The 20,962-nt window shown below is 52.4% G+C and overlaps 1 protein-coding gene across 3 annotated transcripts in view; it reads right to left on the bottom strand.

Moving 5' to 3' along the window:
- TBCD (tubulin folding cofactor D) overlaps window positions 1–20,962 on the bottom strand; it is a 163,258-nt gene that overhangs the window by 63,265 nt on the left and 79,031 nt on the right. For all 3 annotated transcript variants that reach the window (XM_021680873.2, XM_021680875.2, XM_044921416.1), the window contains one exon: window positions 8,479–8,635. In XM_021680873.2, the coding sequence (XP_021536548.2) occupies window positions 8,479–8,635 (157 nt within the window). The remainder of the gene's footprint in view (window positions 1–8,478; window positions 8,636–20,962) is intronic.

Here is a 20,962-nt window from a genome sequence, read left to right as displayed (position 1 = left end):
TACAGAAGACATTTAGAAAGGCAAAACTATAGGGTGCAAAGCCAGTGTGGTGGTGGCCAGGGGGCAGGGTGGCTAACGACCCAGGGCAGAGTGGGGGACGCAGGAAAGACAGAACTTCTGCTTGGGATCGTACCTGTGGCACCCAACTCTGAATCTGCCAAAACCCACAGAACGGTGCACAGAAGGAGGGAACTTCACTGCAGCAAATGTCAAGGACCCATCAGGAAGTGGGGACCGACAGTCAAGGGAAGGCGCCTGTTACACAGAGCAGCACCACAGCAGGGGCCAGCTTGTGGAACCCTCGACAGGGCAGGTGAGGAGATGTGCTCCTCACAGGCTGGGTGGGCTAGCAGCTCTGGAACCACAGTGTTTGACCGAACAGTGGTTCCAGACACAGCCCAGAACGAGAGCCAGGAGGAGGGAGAGGGAGCAGAAGAGAGAGCTGGGACAGCTGGGCTGGCATTGCAAGGTCCACACCGACGCAGGGACTCGGGCTGGAGGCACACTTGGTTGGCATTCGTGTATCAGAGTGTAAGCAGAGTCCAGGTCTCAGATCTCAACACAAACCCCTGGCAGCAGCTGATGTCAGGGCTGGGCCAAGGGAACAAAAGATAAGCCTGGAGAATCCTGTCATGCTAGAAAGTGAGAAAGTATTCAAAAAAATAAAAGTCTGAGTCCCGTTGAAAGGACACAGCAGCCAACATGAAACCACTCCCAATGGCCAAAGGTAGAGCCATCTGCACAGCATAATCAGCAAGTGTTAGACGACAGGCCCAAGGGTAAATCCCAAGGGTAAATGAGACCTCCGTGAGCCCACAGACATCAACAGGCGATGCAGTGGGTGAAAAGGGGAGAGGGAATGCCTTTTCCTTATGAGAGAACAGCCAAGAGAGCAGCTGCTGGCCGCCATGCACCTGTCGCAGGTAAGACCCACAGACAGGCGTGGACACTGGTGGTCAGAGCAGGGAGCACGTGGTCTCCAGGTGTCCCGGGAACATGCGTCCCGCATCAGTGAAGACAATCCCAGTAGCGTGACAGGCCCCACCTCAACCAGGGGACCAAGGGCAGCAGGCCCCACGCTGAGTCTGGGGTGGGCCCTGGCCATGACACCCCCAACAGCCCACCACCACACACTGGCCGCAGGTGAGATACTACAGGCGTGCATTTCCCACTGTGGGTGCATTCGGTGATAACACGAGGGGAGCTGGTGGGCCCACAGGAGCCTTTCTTACTCTTCTGGAACTCTCCTTTAAGTCTCAAGTTGGTTCAGAATTAAAATTCTGAAAAGCAACTAAACATCTGAAGATTTCAGTGTCTCGGGGTCCTTTCACTGGTGAAGCTGAAAATAAATTCAGCAAAACTCTCTCACCAGCTTATTCTCTTTCTCCCCTAAACTATCTTGACCGCAAACTACAGCTGAAATGAGATTTAAATAATACTGAACTTTTAAAAGTCACCTTCTACTTCCACATCATACTGGCTTTTGTTAATAAAACTGTAAAAATCAATAAACTGATGGAGATATGTTAATGTGATCTCTCAACTAAAACAACTGCCGTTCTTAACGAAAATATGTGTGGTATGTTATCCTAAACATATTCTCAGAATTAATGGAAATGTCATCACTATAGTTAGGTTTAACAAGAGCTGCTTTATCATAATCCATAAGAATATGTATTCTAGGAAAAGATATTCACCAAGAAATTCTGCTTCAACATCTGACACAAGAAAAATGTAGACTTATAACTTCACTGACTCTGGGCCCAGCCAATACTACCAAAAGTTCATATTTTCTATTGAATTCTTAAAATTTCCTATCAATCTATTTGTCCTAAATTATAACTTTCAAATTATGGAACACTGACTATTGAGGAGAGAAAGGAACGAATGTAGAGAAGAAATGTGAAACCACCCTATAAGCCAGCCAGAACCCCTTTAAGGTTACTGCTAAGTGATGGGTCCATTTCAACAATTCCGGGCCCTGCCCACCCATCTGTGGATGCGCCATCCCCACTCAGGGCAGGATGAGCCCACGTCCAGCCAAGCTCTTGTTGGTGCAGCCAAGGCCCCTAAGACAACTCACAGGTTTCGCTTCGTGCCCACCCAGTGCGGGCCCACAGAGTGTCCTCACAAGGCCAGCCCGATGGGAGAGTGAACCTGCTCTAAGGAGCTGGGGGGGGGGGGAAGGGCCCCATGAAGACAGCTTGGCTCCGCCTTCAGGCTCGTATTAACAGTGACTTTGGGAGGTGGCTTCTAGTTTTGCCGTGTATGTGAGCTACTTCCCTTCCTTCCAGCCAGCCCCGTAAAACCACAGCAGGCAGCCGCTCAGGGGGTGGGGGTTCCACACACTTACCTGAGGGCCTCTTGCAGAACAAGACACGTGCTCACGCTGGCCCATGCTCAGCCTCATGTGGGTCAGCAGGACCCAGAGCCTCTAGGTGGGAGGGGAGCTGCAGCGAGGCCCAGCGCGCACCGCACAGCTCCTGCATTTACTGGCCACAGAGCGACAACTCGTCGAGACCATGCGTCACAGAAGCCCCAGAAGGTTCTGTCCCTGAGCAGAACCAAATGTGTGTGGCACACAGTACCCAGCTCTGGGCATGAGATCCCCTGCGTCTGTCAGTGAGCACACATTATGGTGTGGAAGGAAGGAAGGAAGGAAGGAAGCTGGCCTCCCACACAGGCGGCCTCTGAGGAGCTGTGCTGGCTGCAGCCTGGGAACCTGACCGCGGGGTCTTGCACACAGCCTCACCTTCAGTCGAGTTACCTTCTGTATTCACAAGTAAACGGCTGAAAATATTCCCTGCTTTATCAATATTCTACCAAACTTAACAAAACAAAGGAAAAATACAGCAATGCTTTTAACCAACTATAGACTCTGAGGTTAGTTCAAGAAATCAACTGTGTGGGTAGCTATGTATGTAACCAGTTTCTAATACTGTTCTGATTAAATTTTTAAACTACTCTAATTTCACACTTTCAGAACAAAACTGGCTTACCTAGAAATACTAGCATGTTTCAAACAAACACAGGTCTGGTAATTTTGGCCAAATATAATTATGGAAGCCCCCACAGGCCTGAGGTCCCCTTTCCTCAGCCGGACGAAGCTGAGTGCGTGAGTCACCAGCCCCCCCTCCACACCCAGAAAGGGGACTTCTGAAGCGCGCTGCCTGCCGGGCCTCAGTCGGGCTGGTACGTGTCTCCGGTGCCTTCACCTGTTTGCTTTCGCTGGAGGAGCCCATATGATACTTTACCAGGATTTCCCAACACAGAGAAGTGGTCCGTGTCAAACAGAAAGGGACTTTTCTTTCTTGTCTGCGCCGGGGGGAGCTGCATGCCTCACCTGCACTGAGCCCCAGGCACCTGGTTTTCAGTGGGTACGGCGAAGAGCACATCCCACCCCAAACTCAATTTCTGTTAGCCTGTAGAATGCTTTATAGCCCAAAAAAAAAAAGCAAAATACACTGTTTTTACCCTAAGTAACACTCATTCTGTCATTCTGAAGTAGAGGAACTTTATAGATCAACACCAGACTAATTGTTTATTATCCATCCATACTGTTTGAAAGTGCAAATCACATTATTTTTTGAGTAAAATGCAGGACCTGCCCATGACTCAATCTTCCTTCCCTGAGTCGTAGAAGCAAAGCTCACACCAGTTAACAAGGTGGTAAAACACCAGAAACTTCTAAGGCACTTTTATGTCCCAGCAGAGCCACAGTGGAGGCTGAGTGGTGTTTACCAGGCGGACAAGTAAGCGCACTCTGGTCACTAACCACCATTTAACTTTTCTTGAAGAACAAAAGGGTTATCTTCCTTCTGGAAGTCTGCCATTAAGAAACGCTGAGTGAGAACAAGACGTAGCTTTGAGCAATGCTTGCCATTTCCTGATTTTTCAGAACAATCTTGCCCTCGAGGAAGAGATCTGGGACTCTCAATCCCCAGGCCCTGCCCACGCTGCAAGCTGCTTGCTGGGCCTGCTCCACAGGCCGAGTGGGCGCTGGCGCAGGAGGGCCCGGCGGCGGCGGCGCTGATGTCAACAGGGGCTTACAAAAGAGTTTCAGGTGAGGAAATCACTAGAAGGTGATGCGGGCAACAGCCGGCTCCTTTTTCTTTTTCTTCTTGCAAATTAGCTTCTGATGACTGGTGAGAAGGCATTTTACGGATAACACACAACCATTTGGGCCATTTTAACTTTGTGTTTCACTGTTCCTAAATTACAAGTGGCTTTTCAGGAAGGCCTATTTACTTTTCCACAAAATAATTACTCGGCCTCTTAATCTGTGTATAATGCTTAAGAAAAACGGGTTTTTTAAACTGACCATTTCAAAACAGGAATAAATCTACCTAAAAACTGCCTTTCTGATATTTGTTAAGACAGAGAGGGTTGGTGCATATTCACCAAGAGGGAGAGAACCTCCACGTTCCTTCGGGAGGTGAGCCTGTCTCACGGCCTTCCGAGGAGATGAGGGCCACAGACTGACCCTCTCCTTGGGCATCTGCCCTGAGCCCAGGCCCCCTTCTCACTGTTACTACCACCCCAGGTCCTTTCATCAGGCATTCCTACTTCATTTCCACAATTACATTCTGATCTCAACTGTCTACTTTTGCAGGATCCACTGGAGAGTTTGTGAAAGTACAATTAAAGGTATCTCGGTTTTATCATGAGCCAGGATTAATGGGTTTAAAAGCTGACAATTAAAATGTGGTCACTTATTACAATCCGACGGAGGCAGGTCTTGAAGGACACACCCCAACCGATACTCCTGGGGCAGGGAGGCGCGCGCCGGCAGCGTCCACCAGGCTCCCCAGCACCATGACTCACCTCCCAGCCCGCCCTCCCGCCCCCGGATGCCCGCAGTCCAGATGGACGGGAAGAGCTGGAGCACAGGTTCCCTCAGAACCTGCCAAACTGGCCCAAAAGCCTGCTGGGCGCGGCTCCAAAGGGCCCATCCAATCCTGGGATGGGCACAGGGAGAGGGGACAAGAGGGGGCCTTTTTCACAGAAACTCCCAGGTAAATTAGGAGAAATCAGGAAGGCGATGAACCAGGAGCCTCCAGCCCCCCTGCTAGCTACTGGTGTCCATGTGTGTGATCCCAGCGATTACTTGGGCATGCCCAGGGAGTGAGAACCCAACCTCTCTGAGATCGAAGGACACGCTGGAACCCAGGGAGTTTCTGAGGACAGACGCTGGCCCCTGCCACAGTCACTGCTCTCTGGTCCTTCATGCTCAGTGAGTCGCTCAAAATGAATCCCAGCTCAGAAAGGTCAGTGTTCTTAACACCCACCTTTACACCCTCCCCAACACCCCCAGACAGAAGCTGCGCTTCCCAGACACATGGTGGGGCCCAACAAGACCCCCCCCCAATGAGACCCCCAAAGAAGGGGCTCAGCTCCACCCTCTCTGCAACAGATAGTCTGCAAAGCCACGCTAACTCCAACGTGGGCAGACTGACCCGGGCAGACTGACCGGTGCAGTCACTGGTCCCTTCAAAGCCCTCTGCCAAGTGTCACCTACCAGGAAGTGAGTCGAGAGACTGGGACCCTCTCATGGTGCAGAGCCAGCTCACTGGACCCCAAGCCTGTCTTTCCTTTTCTAAATAACGGACGGTGACCCTGGAGTAAGATATGCTGGTGCCCCTCTGCCTCTAAACATTTAGAGGCTTTGTACAGGAAGCACACTCCGGAGAAAAGAGCTCACTGGTCACTGTGCAGGCCACCAGCAGGCTGGTCCAAGCGTCCAGGGGCCTGTGACCTGCCCATACCTGGGACCCACAGACTCAGGCTGACCCCCGACTTCTACACCCATGCCACGCTAAGGCCAGGCTTAACATTTATCAACGTCTTCCCATTTGTTGACATTTTGCTTCATAATATCAGAGACCAGTAGCAACAATAAACTCTGAAGTTGCATAAAGCAAAGTTGCCTGTGGCTAGAAAAGCCTCCCTTCCAAAAGCCCAGAGCCCTGGCCGAGAACCCTGGGCCCACACGTTAGGGTCGGGACCCCATGGTGCCGTAAGAAGTTTTCCCTGAAGTACAGAATGGTGTGCGTGATGGCCACTCATCCTTCTGTATGGCTCTGGACATGGAGAGCTCCTGCTTTCCAGGTGAGCAAAGCCTCACTCCGGTCCCATTTCCTTTGGCAACCATTTAGCCCTGGGCCCTGCTTTCTCCCATCAGGCTGGACCAAAGAGGGTCCCTGGAGAAAGCAGGGACACAGATTCCTGTGAAGCTTACAGCTCTTAGATAAATGTTAAAGTGAAAAACACGTGTGTTAGGATTGTTTGCACTCTGAAATGGGAACAACCACATAAGGAGCCAGATCCCCTTGAAGTGATGCGTGTCTGCTGCCCAGAAGACTGTCGGGACTTAGCAAAGAGGCAGGCTGCGCCCTCGTGCAGAGCTGGGCCTCGGCATCCGCCTCCAGCACACGCCTGACCCAGCACCTGTCTGCTGCGAGACTCTGGGCAAGTGTCCTGAGCACTGTCCCTTGTTCGTCCTCGATGAAATGGGAAGAACCACAGCCCCTACCCAGACCTCACAGCACGAGACAGTACCAACCTAAACAAGTTTGACTGACCGTGACTGACGTCAACAACGAGTACGTTTTTTGCTTTCATTCTCTAGTTACAGAAGAACTTCCAAAAAGTTGAGGGGCAAGAAAGCAGCAGGCAGTGCCTTCCCTCAAGCCAGTTTCCAGTGCAGTGGAGAGCAAGGGCAGCAGGTGGCCAGTGGGGGACAAGGCGCAGGCAGGACCCGGGAGCTGGCAGAGTCTCCCCAAGCAGCCTGGCCCTCGCTGCCCCCTGAGGATCCACCACCAGCCGCGGGCATGGGCGAGTGAGGGACGCCGGTGCAGGCAGCCTCCCTCTGCCCCCTGGGCCTCCTGGCCTCAGGCCAGCTGTTCTGCAGGACAACATCTCTGCAGACCACAGCCCTCTTGCTCCGCCCTGCACTTCCCCAGGTGGACGCGGCTAGGAGGAGCCAGGTCTCTTTATGACTTCCTCGGAAGCACTTTATCTCCCTCAACAGGGATCAGAATCCTCAGGCTCCTCTGGAGGCTTCACTTTGATGTGAGAGTCAAGATTGAGCGATGGAGGCTCCAGCCGCACATCACAGACGGTAAACAGGCCTGAGGCCACTTTCCTGGCCCTCAAATCCTGGAGACAGGGGACACCAGTGAGAACAGAGTGATGCTCCAGTCCCCAATCCCTCTGCACCCACACAGAGGAGCTGCAGGAGCCGAGACCCTGGCTGACCTCTGAGCTTGCTGCCTGCTGGGCAGGCTGGCAGCTCCTGTGGGCGCCCAGGGACACCCGAGGCAGATGTTAAGACCTGCAGGGTCTCACGCACAAACCTCAGGGCGGCATCTCCTCAAGAGCTGTGGGAAGGAGCTTCCACGACCCGAGCACCATTCTGAAATCCGTTTCCTAGTAAAAGTTGCCAGGTAAGTATTTCACCTGTGACTAACACAGAGGCTGCCACCGCACTCAGTGCCCCTCCCCGGCTACTTAAACCACAAGAAGTGGAGACCTGACATTCTTCAAATCAAAGAAACTTATTTCAGTCCAAAGACAGAGTAACAAATCAGAGTACAAAAATTAACTTAAAAATCCACTCTACTGGGAACACATCTGTTTTGCACTTTTCCCAAGCAAAAAAACATCAGATCAGGAAAGTGGGACATGACGTCACAGGTGCTGAGACACCTTCCGGAGGCTCAGCTAGGCACACACAGCAGAAGTCCAAGGGCTGAGGAGCCTGGACGTGCGCTCAGGAGCCCGGGCATGCTGCAGTCCACACAGGGTTCTGGTGGGGTCACGCGCCAGCCGGTTTTAGTTCTTTCACCAGGAAACCAGAGAAAATATATTGTCCCTACCTCACAACCTCTAGAGTGCTGATTTTCGTTCCAAAGGCACTGACGATGAAGCATGCTAATAAACGTTGCCTCAAGTGAATTTCAAGGGCAAGTCCATAAAAATTTGAAAATTAAGGCTGGACAAAACGCAGCCCCCTCAATAAAAGCAGCTTCTTCTTGCCGTGCTGCTGAGGCTTCCCTGGGACTCCTTCCAAGGTGAAGGCTATGGCAGTGAAGTTCCAGAATGTCTCTCAACAGAACACACACATACACACTGAGAAACACAGCTGATCTGATCGAGTCACGAGCTCCCCTCCTGTGCTTCTTCCACACCATCCAAAACACCGATCCCCTTTATCTAAGGATCTGCTAGCCACAGGCCAGCCAAAGCCTCTAGAGCATTCCTCCTAAACACTTACCCACAAAAAAGGAACTCCACTCTTGAGCTGCTTCTTTTCTATAGATCACCCTTAAAATTATATCATCGGCTCACTAATGCCTACTTCTTATGGGAAAAGTGCCCCACTGGCTGCTTCTCGTGCACAGTGCTGTCAGGAGGCTGCGATCCCAGGGAAAACCCCAGCGGCGCATCTGACCCCACCACAACTCTGCCAGACTCTACCTGGAAATGGCGGCCACGAAGGGCTGCAGCTCCTGGGGCTCGTAGGCACGCGCGAAGGCCCAGCACACGTAGCAGGCGGCGTCTCTGACGTTGGTGCCCACGCTGCAGGAACCCCGCTTCTCCTCATAGGTCAGCGCCTTCAGGATCACAGGGACAACTGGGCAGGAGACAGAGACGGTGAGTACGGGCACCAGAGGCAGGCGCGGTCCAACCCAAAGCCATCTGGTCAGAAAGCAAGCGTGTGGAAGGAAAAGAGCAGTCCGCCAGCTCAAATCAGGAGCTGCCCACAGTGACACGAACAAGTGAAAGTGGGTTCAGATCGGCACAGAGATGCCTGGGTCCTGCCGGCCACGGGGACCACAGAAGTGAGACCGCCTCTCCTTCTGGCCAGAAGGTAGCGCCTAATGAGCAACCTCGGGGAGGAGAACCCCGGGATGCAGGGGCCTTAAGTCCCTCCGTTTCAGAACCGAGAGCCAGGATGACAAAGTAAATCAAGCCCAGGGCCACCTCTGTGTTAACTTTAGGAATAATCAAGATAGATTTAATTATCTAAAATATCTGTAATATATGAATAATTTGAAGTCCATAACAGATTATCCTTCTGTCTCCATTAAAATGAGTAATTTAATACTGCACATGTGATTTCTGATGTAAAAATACTAGAGAATTTTAAGATACGTGGTAAAAGTACTGGAATGTTTAAATAAAGGAGCTAAAATTTTTGCATATTTATCTGTTATATTTGTTAGATTCATATATTTCAAGTACTTGGGAAGAGTCTGTTTATTAAGATATGTAAACTACTTCAAAAGAAAGTAAAGTATGTTGCATTCATGCATAGGACTTAAAAAATATAAGAGAATTTAATTAATGTTATGAATGAGCCAATTTTTTAAAAGCCTCTTAAAATGATTATAATAAGAAAATGTGATAGAAAAAAAGCCTAAGAAAAAACTTTAATTTGCAATTCAAAAACAGAATATTAACTTTTTTTAGAAGTCACACTAAATGGGATTTTCTGAAAGGCCATGCTCTAAGTCCCAATTCACTGATCCAAACCAACAACGATGCTGCCATAAAGCCCACTGACAGCTCACCCTGGTGTTTAGAAAGCATTGAAAGTAGAAACCAGTGAGCATCTGTTCCCAGAGGAGACGGAGTGACCGCATGTCCCCGCTCCCAGGCACTGGTGGCGCTTGAGCATAACCACTCCCAGCGAACAGCATCCGACCCCGGCCACTGCAGGACCGACAGCAGAAGGGCGGGGGACACGGCCCACACCCTGAGGGGCGATCAGCTGCAGGAGGTCGGAGGGGGGAGCGTGTCATTCTATCAGCGCACACGGCCAGAGCCTCCTGTGTTCCAGCAGCCTCACACCTCAGGTCACACGTCGCTGACGCAGTAGTGTCCCACCCCGGGGCAGGTGCTTGCTGCAGACGAGCATCACACATTTGTGCAGTCAACGGGTACGGGGACGACGACAGGGATCAACCACTGACAGAAGAAAGAATGAAGCTAAAAGCCAGCGCACCATGTGACCCAAAGGCAGGACAAGAGGGGACCAGCCTCAGCCCCTTGCGCACATGTGTGCCAGGGCCCGCCCAGGATTCGGGCGCCGTCGCAAGCCCCTCACGGTATACCTCACACCATCCCTAATGTCTAACAAGAAGACTAGCAAGGTTACATGCACATGGTCTGAGAAGATGCTCCAGGTCGGGGTTTAAGAAAAATGAAGCAGCAATTTCCTGAACATGTAACTATCACCCTAGAAATTATCTTCCAGGAAAAGGGACCTAGAAATAGCCTTGGGCAAAAAATCAAAAGAAACAACAGTAGGACTGTGAATATCAAACACAAATTTCCCCTCTGCCTTTCTGCATCTAAGGATGTTTGATTAACAAAAATTTACTTAAAATTACGTAAGTATACTCCAAAATAAATTAACAAACAAAAAGCTCAAACACATGGTGTTAGCATTTACACCCCTCTCAGCCAGGAGAGAAGATGGGACGAATCAAGGGCACCTGCACTAGCTGTCCCATGGAGCACAGGGTGCCCGGGCACCAACACCGAGCACGCCAAGGACCCCAAACCTGGAGCCCACCCTCCTGCCGAGTTCTCATTTCCTCAAGCGAGCGGCAACAGGACAGCCCATGTGGGACGTGCCCCTCAAATGCCACAACGGCAGAAAACTGGGCCTCTCTCCCCCGTGTGTCCCACCTCAGTCAGAGGCCACACACACCATTTTCTGGGGGCACAGCTCAGGGCATGGTGGTCATCCCACAGCCGCCCCTCCTCACATCCCCGTCGAGCCGAGGCCCACCCTGCCCACAGCAGCCACACCTCTAGTGAGGACCCCGCCACTCCTCACCCCATTCTTGCCCAGCCCCTCCCCATCACTGCCACACCACCACCCTCTCTCCTCACTTCAGAGCACAGCAGGCTGCCCAGGTGGCTCCCGGGGCTCCCTCTCAAGAGGTCCCAGCACCCCCATGCCTTGCATCTCTCTAGGCCACACTGGAGTGCTGCCTCTCCCCCCTGCAAAGGCCCTGGAGCCTTCTCCATGCCAGGCAAACTTTGCTGAGCAGGCTCTGCCTCCATCTCAGCACACCAGAAACTAAGCTCGGTTTTCTGAAAGAACACCCATCAGTCCTCGTGAATGTCTAATGAAGATTACAGTTAAGACTCACGGAGCATGTACAAGTGCCAAAGCAAACGAGAGAGCACTATCACAGCTGCTGTAGATAAAGCAGTTAAATCCAATTAGTGATTTTTAAATTATTATCTTGAACTAAACCAACTCTGTAATGTTTAAAATGGGTCTTCAGTGGTTCTGCCTGGAAAAATTCCGGGTCACCTGGAACTACTCCTAGTTTTCTAGTGTCATTCACATTCACTTTCCACGCTAACAGGACAGCCCATTCGCGGTCCAACGGACGTCAAAACTAATAGGCTGTGGCACCTTCAGGAGGAAAGCACCACATAAAGGCAGTATGACTGCCACACCAGGGTCCCTAAGACCGTCACTGTAGCTCAGCCACCCAGACAGCTCCGGGTAAGGCCGTTCAGCAATTCTATAGCCTGGGGGGAATCTGGATGCTAACTGCTGAGTCCCAATTTACCGGTCCACTGGACAAAATCAATTTCAAGACAGACAACTAGGAGTGACAGTGGCCAGTGCTGTGGATATTGACTTCAGGACTGCTCAGTGCCACCTGCAAGAAGCCCACCTCCACATGGACACAACACCCACCCCAGGTCTGCTCGACCTTGAGGTCACTCCCATCACACCCCCAGGTCTGACCCCCAAGTGAGAGTGGGATGGTTCTCCAAAGCGTCACTTTGTTGGCCAGTGAGGTCAGTCAGTATCCCACTAATGGGCCTCCACCACAGCTTGCACCTAGACCATGTCACGGTCTGACCAACATTGTTGGGCAAATCGCCAGTCTAGTTAGCGGGTCCAAACTTGGTCCACCTGGCCCACTGTCTCCAGGAGTGGGGAAAGGTCAGCCTCTGAGTGCTGGCACTCAGGCTCAGCCCTACAGGACAGGGATAGCAGACCAGTGGGGAACACAGGCCACAGTGACTGCCCCCCCACACACACACACACCCTGACTTTATCCCCAGCACCCACACACGCCCACGTGCCGTGTCTGACGACATGCAGGTACTGGACTCTGTCCTCCGGCAGAAACAGGTCAGAGAAGTAGAGGCCCATGCTGCCCGGGCCTTGAGGGGCCTCCCACCAGCAGCACCCACCCGTGTGGACACCTAGCCAAGCTCCACCCAAGTCCTTGGCACAGATGTCTTCGAAGTCTTGAATCTGTCATTCTGCTCAGAAGCCTCTGATGAGCCCTCCCTAACACCGGCAACAGACATCAGCGGCTCACCCTCCAGTGCAGGTAAAGAAGTGGCTGCCAGCAACCAACAAGGGCCTCGATGCTGGACAAGGGCCCACAGAGAAGACGGTGGGGACATTCCCCTCATGATCACTGGAAGGGAAATCTGATTTGCAGAAAGTAAAACAGTTCAGAGGAGAAAAAGTCAGACAGTGGATTTCTTTAACAAGAAAATTGAAAACGTGGTCCTGTCAGCTCCGATTCATCCCAAGGTGGCACCAAGAGCAGCGACCTCAGGGTGCAGGGGGCTGGGCAGGGTCGCTGTGGCCACCAGACTCCGGGCACCCTCCAGCCTCTTGTGTGTAAGAGACAGACCAACCTCAGCGGCCACGCGGGGCCCCCAAACAAGCTCCCACAAAGCCTGGGGGGACGTGGTGGTATATGGAATAGAAACAGTCATTAACCCAAACTTATAAGAAGTCATTATCAGAGAAAAAGTTCAAAATCTAACCACTCTTTCTAGATTCAATAGGTTTAAAATAAGGAAACTCTTCAACAGCTTTGAACAAAAACCTTTCTCATGGTTCCAATTACACACTGCAAATGCATGTCAAATATATAAGATTCCCCAGAGGGCTTCCTTTTGGCAACCCAGAGTCTTGCAATGTAATTTAAATACCCTTCTCTCTAGACAGCATGTCATTTGTCTAACACCAACCGCCTAAGGACAAAGCAGCCTCCAGGTGAGAGAAACAACTTAACCCCCAGCGTCCCACGGCCCCACTGCGGGGCCTGCACAGTGTGCACCCGGGGGGCAGCAGGGACCGGGGCCTTCCTTGCAGAAGTAGAAACCATGCATCCATAAAAGAAACCATCACACAACCAGCACAGAAGTTACATCTTCTGGTAAGTCACAAATTACACTAATTTAAAAAGCAAACTCCTCACTGAAGGCGTTCGCTGCATGGAGCCGAGTGTCCAGGAGGCACTGAGGGGACTCCTCCCAGGGATGCAGCAGGCCGTGCCGCCCCATCACACGCCGCGGCTGCATGCAGAGCCTCACGCAGACCCAGGGAGAGCACGGTCTCCCCAGAAGCAGGTGTGCACAACACCACAGACTTCCACTCCAGCCGCCAGTACAGCCATCATACCTTCCTCAGAAATGCAGTCCAACTTGCTCAGAAAAGAAGCCAGTGCTGAATGTGCTAGGGGGCAAGAGGAAATGACGGACAGAATATCTAGTTCCACAGACATTCTGGTTTCCAGTTCCCACAGGACATTTCTGAAAACCTGCCCCAAGGCCTTGGCTGGCCTGCAGGCAAGCACTGGCCACTCCACACAGAGGGGAAGTAAGGCTTGTGTGCTGGCCTTGCCTTGGCTGGTGAGAGACCCCAGCCCACGACACTGGGAGAGCTGCTGGGGGTCAGCGCCTGGCCCATGCACCGCCTGGCTCCACCCTCCCTGCCCCAGTGGGAGCACCCACGGAGCCCGCTCCCGTTCCACGGGAAAGTCACAGGGCCGTGCGGGCCTGCAAACCTTCCCACGCATCTTCCCCATCTACCACCGCCCTCGGTGCGCGGCTGAGAGCCGAGGTGCGTCTGTCATGAGGCTGCAAACAGATGCTCCTTCAGTGGGCACCGTGGGAAGCACACAGTCCAAGCTGAGTGGACGCCACCATCTTCACAATGCACACTAGCCACAAGAGAAACGAGGAACGCACGGTCTCAAGACAGGAGCCCACAGTCTTACCTGGGGGCAAGAACTTCTGAAACAATACAATCACAAAGCAAGACTGCGGCAAAGGACAAGCAGCACCTACTCTCCCACTGAGCATGCCCGACCCCCCACTATCAAGGGTAGCTCCTGCTGCCCACAGCGCCCAAACGACACTGAGCCCATGGCAGACCCGCGCTTCCCCTGAGAACAATTCAGAAAGTCAAACAGCTAGAGCCTCAGATTAAATCCATGTCACAGGTCATGAGGAATTTGGGGACACCGGGGCTGCCCCCAAGCTCTCCAGGACACTGCCGGCCCAGGTCTGCACTGTCCCCAAACCATCCAAACTGCCCACAGAATTGTTCCTTAGAAAGTGGGGACTATGTTTTCAAACTGAATTTTTCAAAATGACTTGTCTGAAAACATTAAAACAAAATACTTTCTCAACTCTCTGATTGCCTCTTTATCTGTTCCATTAGAAGTTGCATAATGTAGGGCGCCTGGGTGGCTCAGTTGGTTAAGCGACTGCCTTCGACTCAGGTCATGATCCTGGAGTCCCGGGATCGAGTCCCGCGTCGGGCTCCCTGCTCGGCAGGGGGTCTGCTTCTCCCTCTGATCCTCTTCCCTCTCGTGCTCTCTGTCTCTCATTCTCTCTCAAATAAATAAATAAAATCTTTAAAAAAAAAAAAAAAAAAAGAAGTTGCATAATGTGACCTTGTATGTCAACTATATTTCCATCATCACAAAAATAAATAAATGGCAAGAAGTGGACATACTGCATGGCCCAGTGAGTCCACGCTTCAGCATTTACCCCAGAGAAACGAAGACCCACCTCCACACCGGCAGCTGCCACGAATGCCCACAGCAGCTTCGTTCACCATCCCCAAACCCCGGAAACCACGCCCACGCCCTTCAGTGGGTGAATGTGTAAATGAACATCGCGCCGCAGAGTACTATCCACTGGTGAAAAAGGAACAACCTGGAGATACACACAACCAGCCGATGAACCTCAGGAAACTTGGCTGAGAAAGCCAACAAGGCGGACCGCGAGCTCCCTGGAGGCGACACTGCTGAACGGGAGCGGCTGCAGAAGTGGGCGCCGTCTGGCCGTTCCAGGGCTGGCGGCGGGCGCAGCGGGCTCCAGGGGGCGCCAGGACCGCAAACAGGCTTGGCTGGGAGGGCCTCCGCTGCTCGTCCGGGGTGGCCGGTGGGGGCAGGGGTGGGAAGGGATGCAAGGAAAGGCCCGACTCCCAACACCATCGCCACCTGACGGGCAGTATGGAAGTCCAGGCTTCACAGGAGGCGCCCTGCTCAAGGGCAGCACAGCACCTCCTCCACACGATACGCCAAGGGTGCGAGGCGAAGCGGGGACGCTGACAAAGTAGTAAGAAAACCAGTGAGGTCAGATCACGAGAGCTCCGACAAGGAGGGCAGCACGGGGGCTCGGCCGGGCACGTATTTCAACCTACGGTCCAGCTGTAACGCGAACCACGTGGTGCAAGGCTGGAGGGCAAGAGTGGGGAGCCACAAGCCCCCATCGGCCCTGGAACTGGGCTGGTGTCTCCAGCTCCGCACACTCCCCATGCCGACTGCACAATGAACACAGGTCGACCAGCGTTACCCAGACACCCGTGACGTGCAGAACTCGCTAATGAACAGAAGTCACCAGAGAAACCCCAATGATGGGAGATCTCAAAATGTTTCTAAAATGAAACCATAACATGACTAGAAGAAAAAGGCAGGCAAATGTTGTCTATTCTCAGGATGGGGAACAAATTTCTAAGGACGGAAGAAATCCGAAGGAAGTGACTGGCAGATGTTACTGTATAAAGTGATGTGACCTCAACAGATCAACACACCAAAGCAGGTAACAAAGGTGAGTAAGTGTCCCACAGTGGCCACTACATGTGAAGAGCTCACACGCGCCCAGAACTATGAGCACTCCAACTTAGAGAAGATGAAGTCGAAGAGAAAGGGTCAGCACACCTGATGGCCAACAGTAATCCCCAGACACACATGTTGACGCAGCAGGTGAGAGGCCGTGGGTGGAACGTCTACAGGCTGACCCTGAACCAGCTACCCCACTGCTGGGCCCTTGACCCCAAAGACATGCTACAAGGCACCATTCTGTGTGCAAAGCCCCTCACACGGAGTCTAGAGCGTGACCCAGCAGTCACGTGACCTCAGTGTGGCCTCAGATCCCCACCTGGTGCCGGGTGCTTCCTGGGAGGCGTCTCCAAGTTGTCCTGAGTGCAGCCACGGTTTGTAACGCAGAAGGAAACCCATGCTAATGAGAATGGAGGGTTAAACCAAACCAGAGCACGCAACACAATTCACGCTGCCATCCAAGACAGAGTCTCACGACAGGAGAACACCCGTAACCTCAGTGAGACACTGTACTGTGACCCACGTACTGAATTCTGATGATGATCAGTACGCTCAGCGCCAGGCCCTTCTCTAACTCACGGGAGGTAGGGACACTTCATCCACCACAAGACGCAGGGTGGCAGCCCCCATTGAGCCCAGGACTAGACTGCAAGCATCACACTGAGGGACTGCTGCTCACTCGGGGCCCCTATGAGCCAAAACAGCAACAGTGCTCACTTCCAGGCAGTGAGATTTCTGGCTCCTCACAGCACTCCCCACCCCGGTGACACCCCCACAAGGCCCCCGACAGCAGTACCCCCAGCAGAACTCCCCAGCCCACCCGTGGGGTAGAGGCAGGCACTAGGGAGGTGTGGCCATGACACAGAACACGCCATGAAGCCCGATCGCTGACCTTCAAGGCCATGGGCTCCTCGTCACCTATGCCTCGAGGCATCCTCCAGGTAAGCTCTGGCACCTCATCCCTCCCTCCAGTCCCCTGGTTGCCAGGAGGGTTAAGGAAGGGGCCAAATGTCAAAGCAAGTGCCAGTCTGATCGCTGGGTGGTTTCCACGAGGCGGGGCAAGCAGGTGCACCTTCTACAGGAACACCTGCCTAGACTATCCCAAAAGTCTGCTGTCTGTCCGGTGGCCCTCAAGTAACCTTGGGCTCAACACATTCTACCATTTTACCATCACATCGCTGAAAACACAAACTTCAGACACTTAATTAAAGACATCAGAAGAGCACTTTTTTTAAAAAAAGAATTTTTAAATGTCACTTTTTGTGGACTGTACTGTAAACTAACCTGAGGAGGATCTTTTTCCTATTTTAAGAGATAATCCCACATTTTTCTTTTTAAAAAAATCAATTGAGGGATGCCTGGGTGGTTCAGTCAGTTAAGCGTCTGCCTTCAGCTCAGGTCATGGTTCCAGGAACCTGGGATCGAGCCCCACAACGGGCTCCCACTCAGCGGGGGCCTGCTTCTCCCTCTGCCTGCCGCTCCCCCTTGCTGTGCTCTCGCTCTCTAATAAAATAAAATCAACTGAAACATACCCACACTGAGACAGAACATAAGCAAAAGCCCCTCCCTGCTTCTGCACACTAACCCTTCAGAGTGTACAAGTGCCGTTTCCTGCCAGTCTGGCTCTGCGGACAACACCGTCCGGCCACTTCACCCGGCAATGAGCTTACACAGAGGGGACCAGGGCTGCCCACTGACACACACAAAGGCTTCGCTGGTCAGGGCCCAGAACGCACAGAGTTGTTCCTGGAGCCCTCCTGTGCCCAGCTGTGCCCCGCTACACGTCCTCCGATCCTCCTCCACGGCCACCTCCCACCTGCCCTCTGAGGTTCCCATTGGAAGGACGTGCCAACCGCTGAGGGACTCCCTGGATGCAGGCTGGGTGAGTCCATGCCATCCAAGCCCCAGAGGGTCCAGAGATCTCAGGTGGGCCGAGCCTTCTTCCCAGACTGTGCATGATTTCAGAGCAGGGCACTGCTCAGTCCATAACCTCGGGGTGCAAAAACATCACCTTTAGGAGCACAATTTTTTTTTTTTTAAGATTTTATTTATTTATTTGAGAGAGAGCAAAAGCGAGAGAGATCCCAGAGGGAGAGGGAGAAGCAGACTCATTGCTGAGCAGAGAGCCCGAGGCAGGACTCGATCCCAGGACCCTGAGATCATGACCTGAGCCAAAGGGAGATGCTTCACCAACTGAGCCACCCAGGTGTCCTACAACTTTTTTTTTTTTTTTTTAAAGATTTATTTATTTATTTGAGAGAAAGAGCACAAGCGGGAAGGGCAGAGGGAGTAGGAGAGAGAATCTCAAGCAGACTCCACACTAAAGCGCAGAGCCTGACACGGGGCTCCATCTCACGATCCCAAGATCACAACCTGAGCCGAAACCAAGAGTCAGATGCTTCACCGACTGCGCCACCCAGGAGCCCCTGGGAGCACAGCTTTTTATGATAAGACTTGGGTGTCTGCACTCCTCTCTCCCTGCAGATACCTTGTATCATTCTTTCAATTCAACACTGCCAACAAGTTCTCAGGTGGTAATCCCAGCCCTGGCTATCATCAGAATGACCTCTGGTGCTCCAGAATGTAAACCATGGCTGCTCGGGTACCTCCCCAGAGACGCTGGCCCAGGAGGATAAGCCACAGCTATGGCGAGAAGCCTGGGTCACAGGCAGCCCCCCACCTTCTAGCATCAGGCTGGGATCCTCCACTGGCAGAACCTTCCACAGAGGCTTAATACTCACAGCTTGAGAAGCTAGAGCACATAAAGTAAAAAATATATATATGAAATCTGCACTCAGATTAACAATAAAATAAATTAAAAAAAGAAACAAGCCTTACTCTTTATAAAAAGATCCTTTTTAAATATGTGAAAGGCAGAGCACCTGAGTAGCTCAGTCAGTTAAGTGTACGACCCTTGATTTCAGCTCAGGTCCTGATCTCAGGGTCATGAGTTCAAGCCCCGCACTGGGCTCCACGCTGGGCATGGAGCCTACGTTAAAATAATAATTAACTGTATGAATAATTAAACCATGTGAAAGCCCAATCTGACAGCTGAGAAGGTGTTAATGCCAACTGCTGCAGTCTGAGTCACGATGTCACTCTGGACCCGGTGTGTGTGCGACCAACAAGCACACTCCAGTCCAACGGAATGCAGCTGGGACCCCTGCCCTGGTGACCGAGCACCAACCTGCAGACACCCTTGGTTTCCTAGCTCCCCATCAAGGGGCTCTCCCCACCTCTTTACTCAGGGCCCATCTGTAACTGCCCTCTTAAGGCTTCACATCTCTGGTTAGCATTTAGATACCTGCACCTGCCCAAGAGCCCAATTCTCAAGTGTCTCAAGAATGACAGGGGACCATCCCACACCTGTCTGCAGACCTGGGGGCCTCATTCTCCGAGTCCAGGCCCCCGCATGCTCACATGCCCGGCCCTTCCCCACACACTCTGCTGTCAACGCTCTGTCATGTCCAACCTGGAGGGATCACATCTAGCTCCCTAAGTGTCAAATTAGGGACTGGGCTCTACCGGGAAATGTTTCTCACAAAGCAACTGGATGATCCGAAGATTTCCATTTCTAAATGCCTAGAACACACGAAACAGCATGACCCCCGAGAGGAAGAGTGTCCGTGACTGCCACAGCCACAAGCACAAGAAGAGCGTTCACGGCTGCCCTGTCTTCCCATGACCTGTTGACGGGGCTGCAGGGGTCATGAGGTAGAAATGTGCATGTACTACTTAGAGCTTAGAGTATAAACGTTCAAGGCCCACATGTTCAAAAGGCCACGGGTAGAAAAGAAGTTGAGTGAAAGGCTGAAGAAGTGAATGTGGACGCCATATCCTGCTGGCCTGTGACACCCACAGACTACTTCAGAGAGCCCAACAGCAGCCTTCAGAAAGAAGTTAAGGTCCTTCATTCACCACAGCTGGGGACACTGACTCACATCCTGGCCAACCTCTGTGGCCTGGCAGCCGCCTCCCTCCCGGTTCAGGGTCTGTGCCACCTTTCAGGGCTCTGCAAGCATGCCCACCTCCCACACCAAGCCTCACCCCCTTGAAAGTTGACTCTGGTCACTGCTAAGGGGACAGCATGACAGACTTGCACACCGTGAAGACCAGGGTTACATACTGGCTGGCCCTCTTGGCAAAGCAGTGAGGCCAGCTCAGAATAAAGACATTACTTCCAGAGTCCTAGTTATTTGGCAGCAGGGAAAATGAGGTGAAATGTAATCTCTGAGCACTACGAGGACGACACTGAACACAAGGCCAGTGCAAGATACGGCAACTGAGCCCTCAGGAGCTGACAGAGGGCCTCCAGAGGGACAGAGAAATGCTCTTCCAGCAGAGCCTGCTCCACCTGCACCTTCCCCTGACCATCCCAGAAACGGGAAGACTTGAACCCTGCATCTTCACCAAATGAGGAACAACCAAATAAGTAGACAAAACGTCCCAGAAGCAACCCACTGGGACCAGTGGATTCTGGAGCTGGAAGACCCACCATGGGGCCTGCAGTCCTGCTAAAGGTGACTTCAGTCAAGCCAGAAGAGGAACCAATAACTGGATCCCCTTTGGGAGAGTCAACAGGGCCACTGGCCACATCACACGCACAGCGGGGAGGCCAGCACAGAAGCAGAGAACCAGGCAGCCCCACTCACTATACCCGGGTGTTTGCAGAATTCTTAAAAAAGAGTGTGAACGGGGTGGCTGGGTGGCTCTGTCGGTTAAGCGTCTGACTCCAGCTCAGGTCACGATCTCAGGGTCCCGGGATCGAGCCCCACATCGGGCTCCCTGCTCAGTGGGGAGTCTGCTTCTCCCTCTCCCTCTGCCTCTACCCCTGGCTTATGCTCTCTCTCTCTCTCTCTCAAATATATAAATAAAATCTTTTAAAAAAAAGCGTGTGAAGTGTATCTTTTGCAAAAGGTTAAGTCCTAGAGAACAAGGCCTACTGAGTGCCCATCGGGGTGACAGCAGCAACGGGACGCGTTTCACCTGGTGGTCCTATCCTCTATGGATGAACTTCACCTCTGCATGAAATCCAGCAGGTG

The sequence above is a fragment of the Neomonachus schauinslandi genome, chromosome 15 (genome assembly GCF_002201575.2).
Source record: "Neomonachus schauinslandi chromosome 15, ASM220157v2, whole genome shotgun sequence".
NCBI lineage: Eukaryota > Metazoa > Chordata > Mammalia > Carnivora > Phocidae > Neomonachus > Neomonachus schauinslandi.
This window is presented reverse-complemented; position numbering and strand designations above follow the sequence as displayed.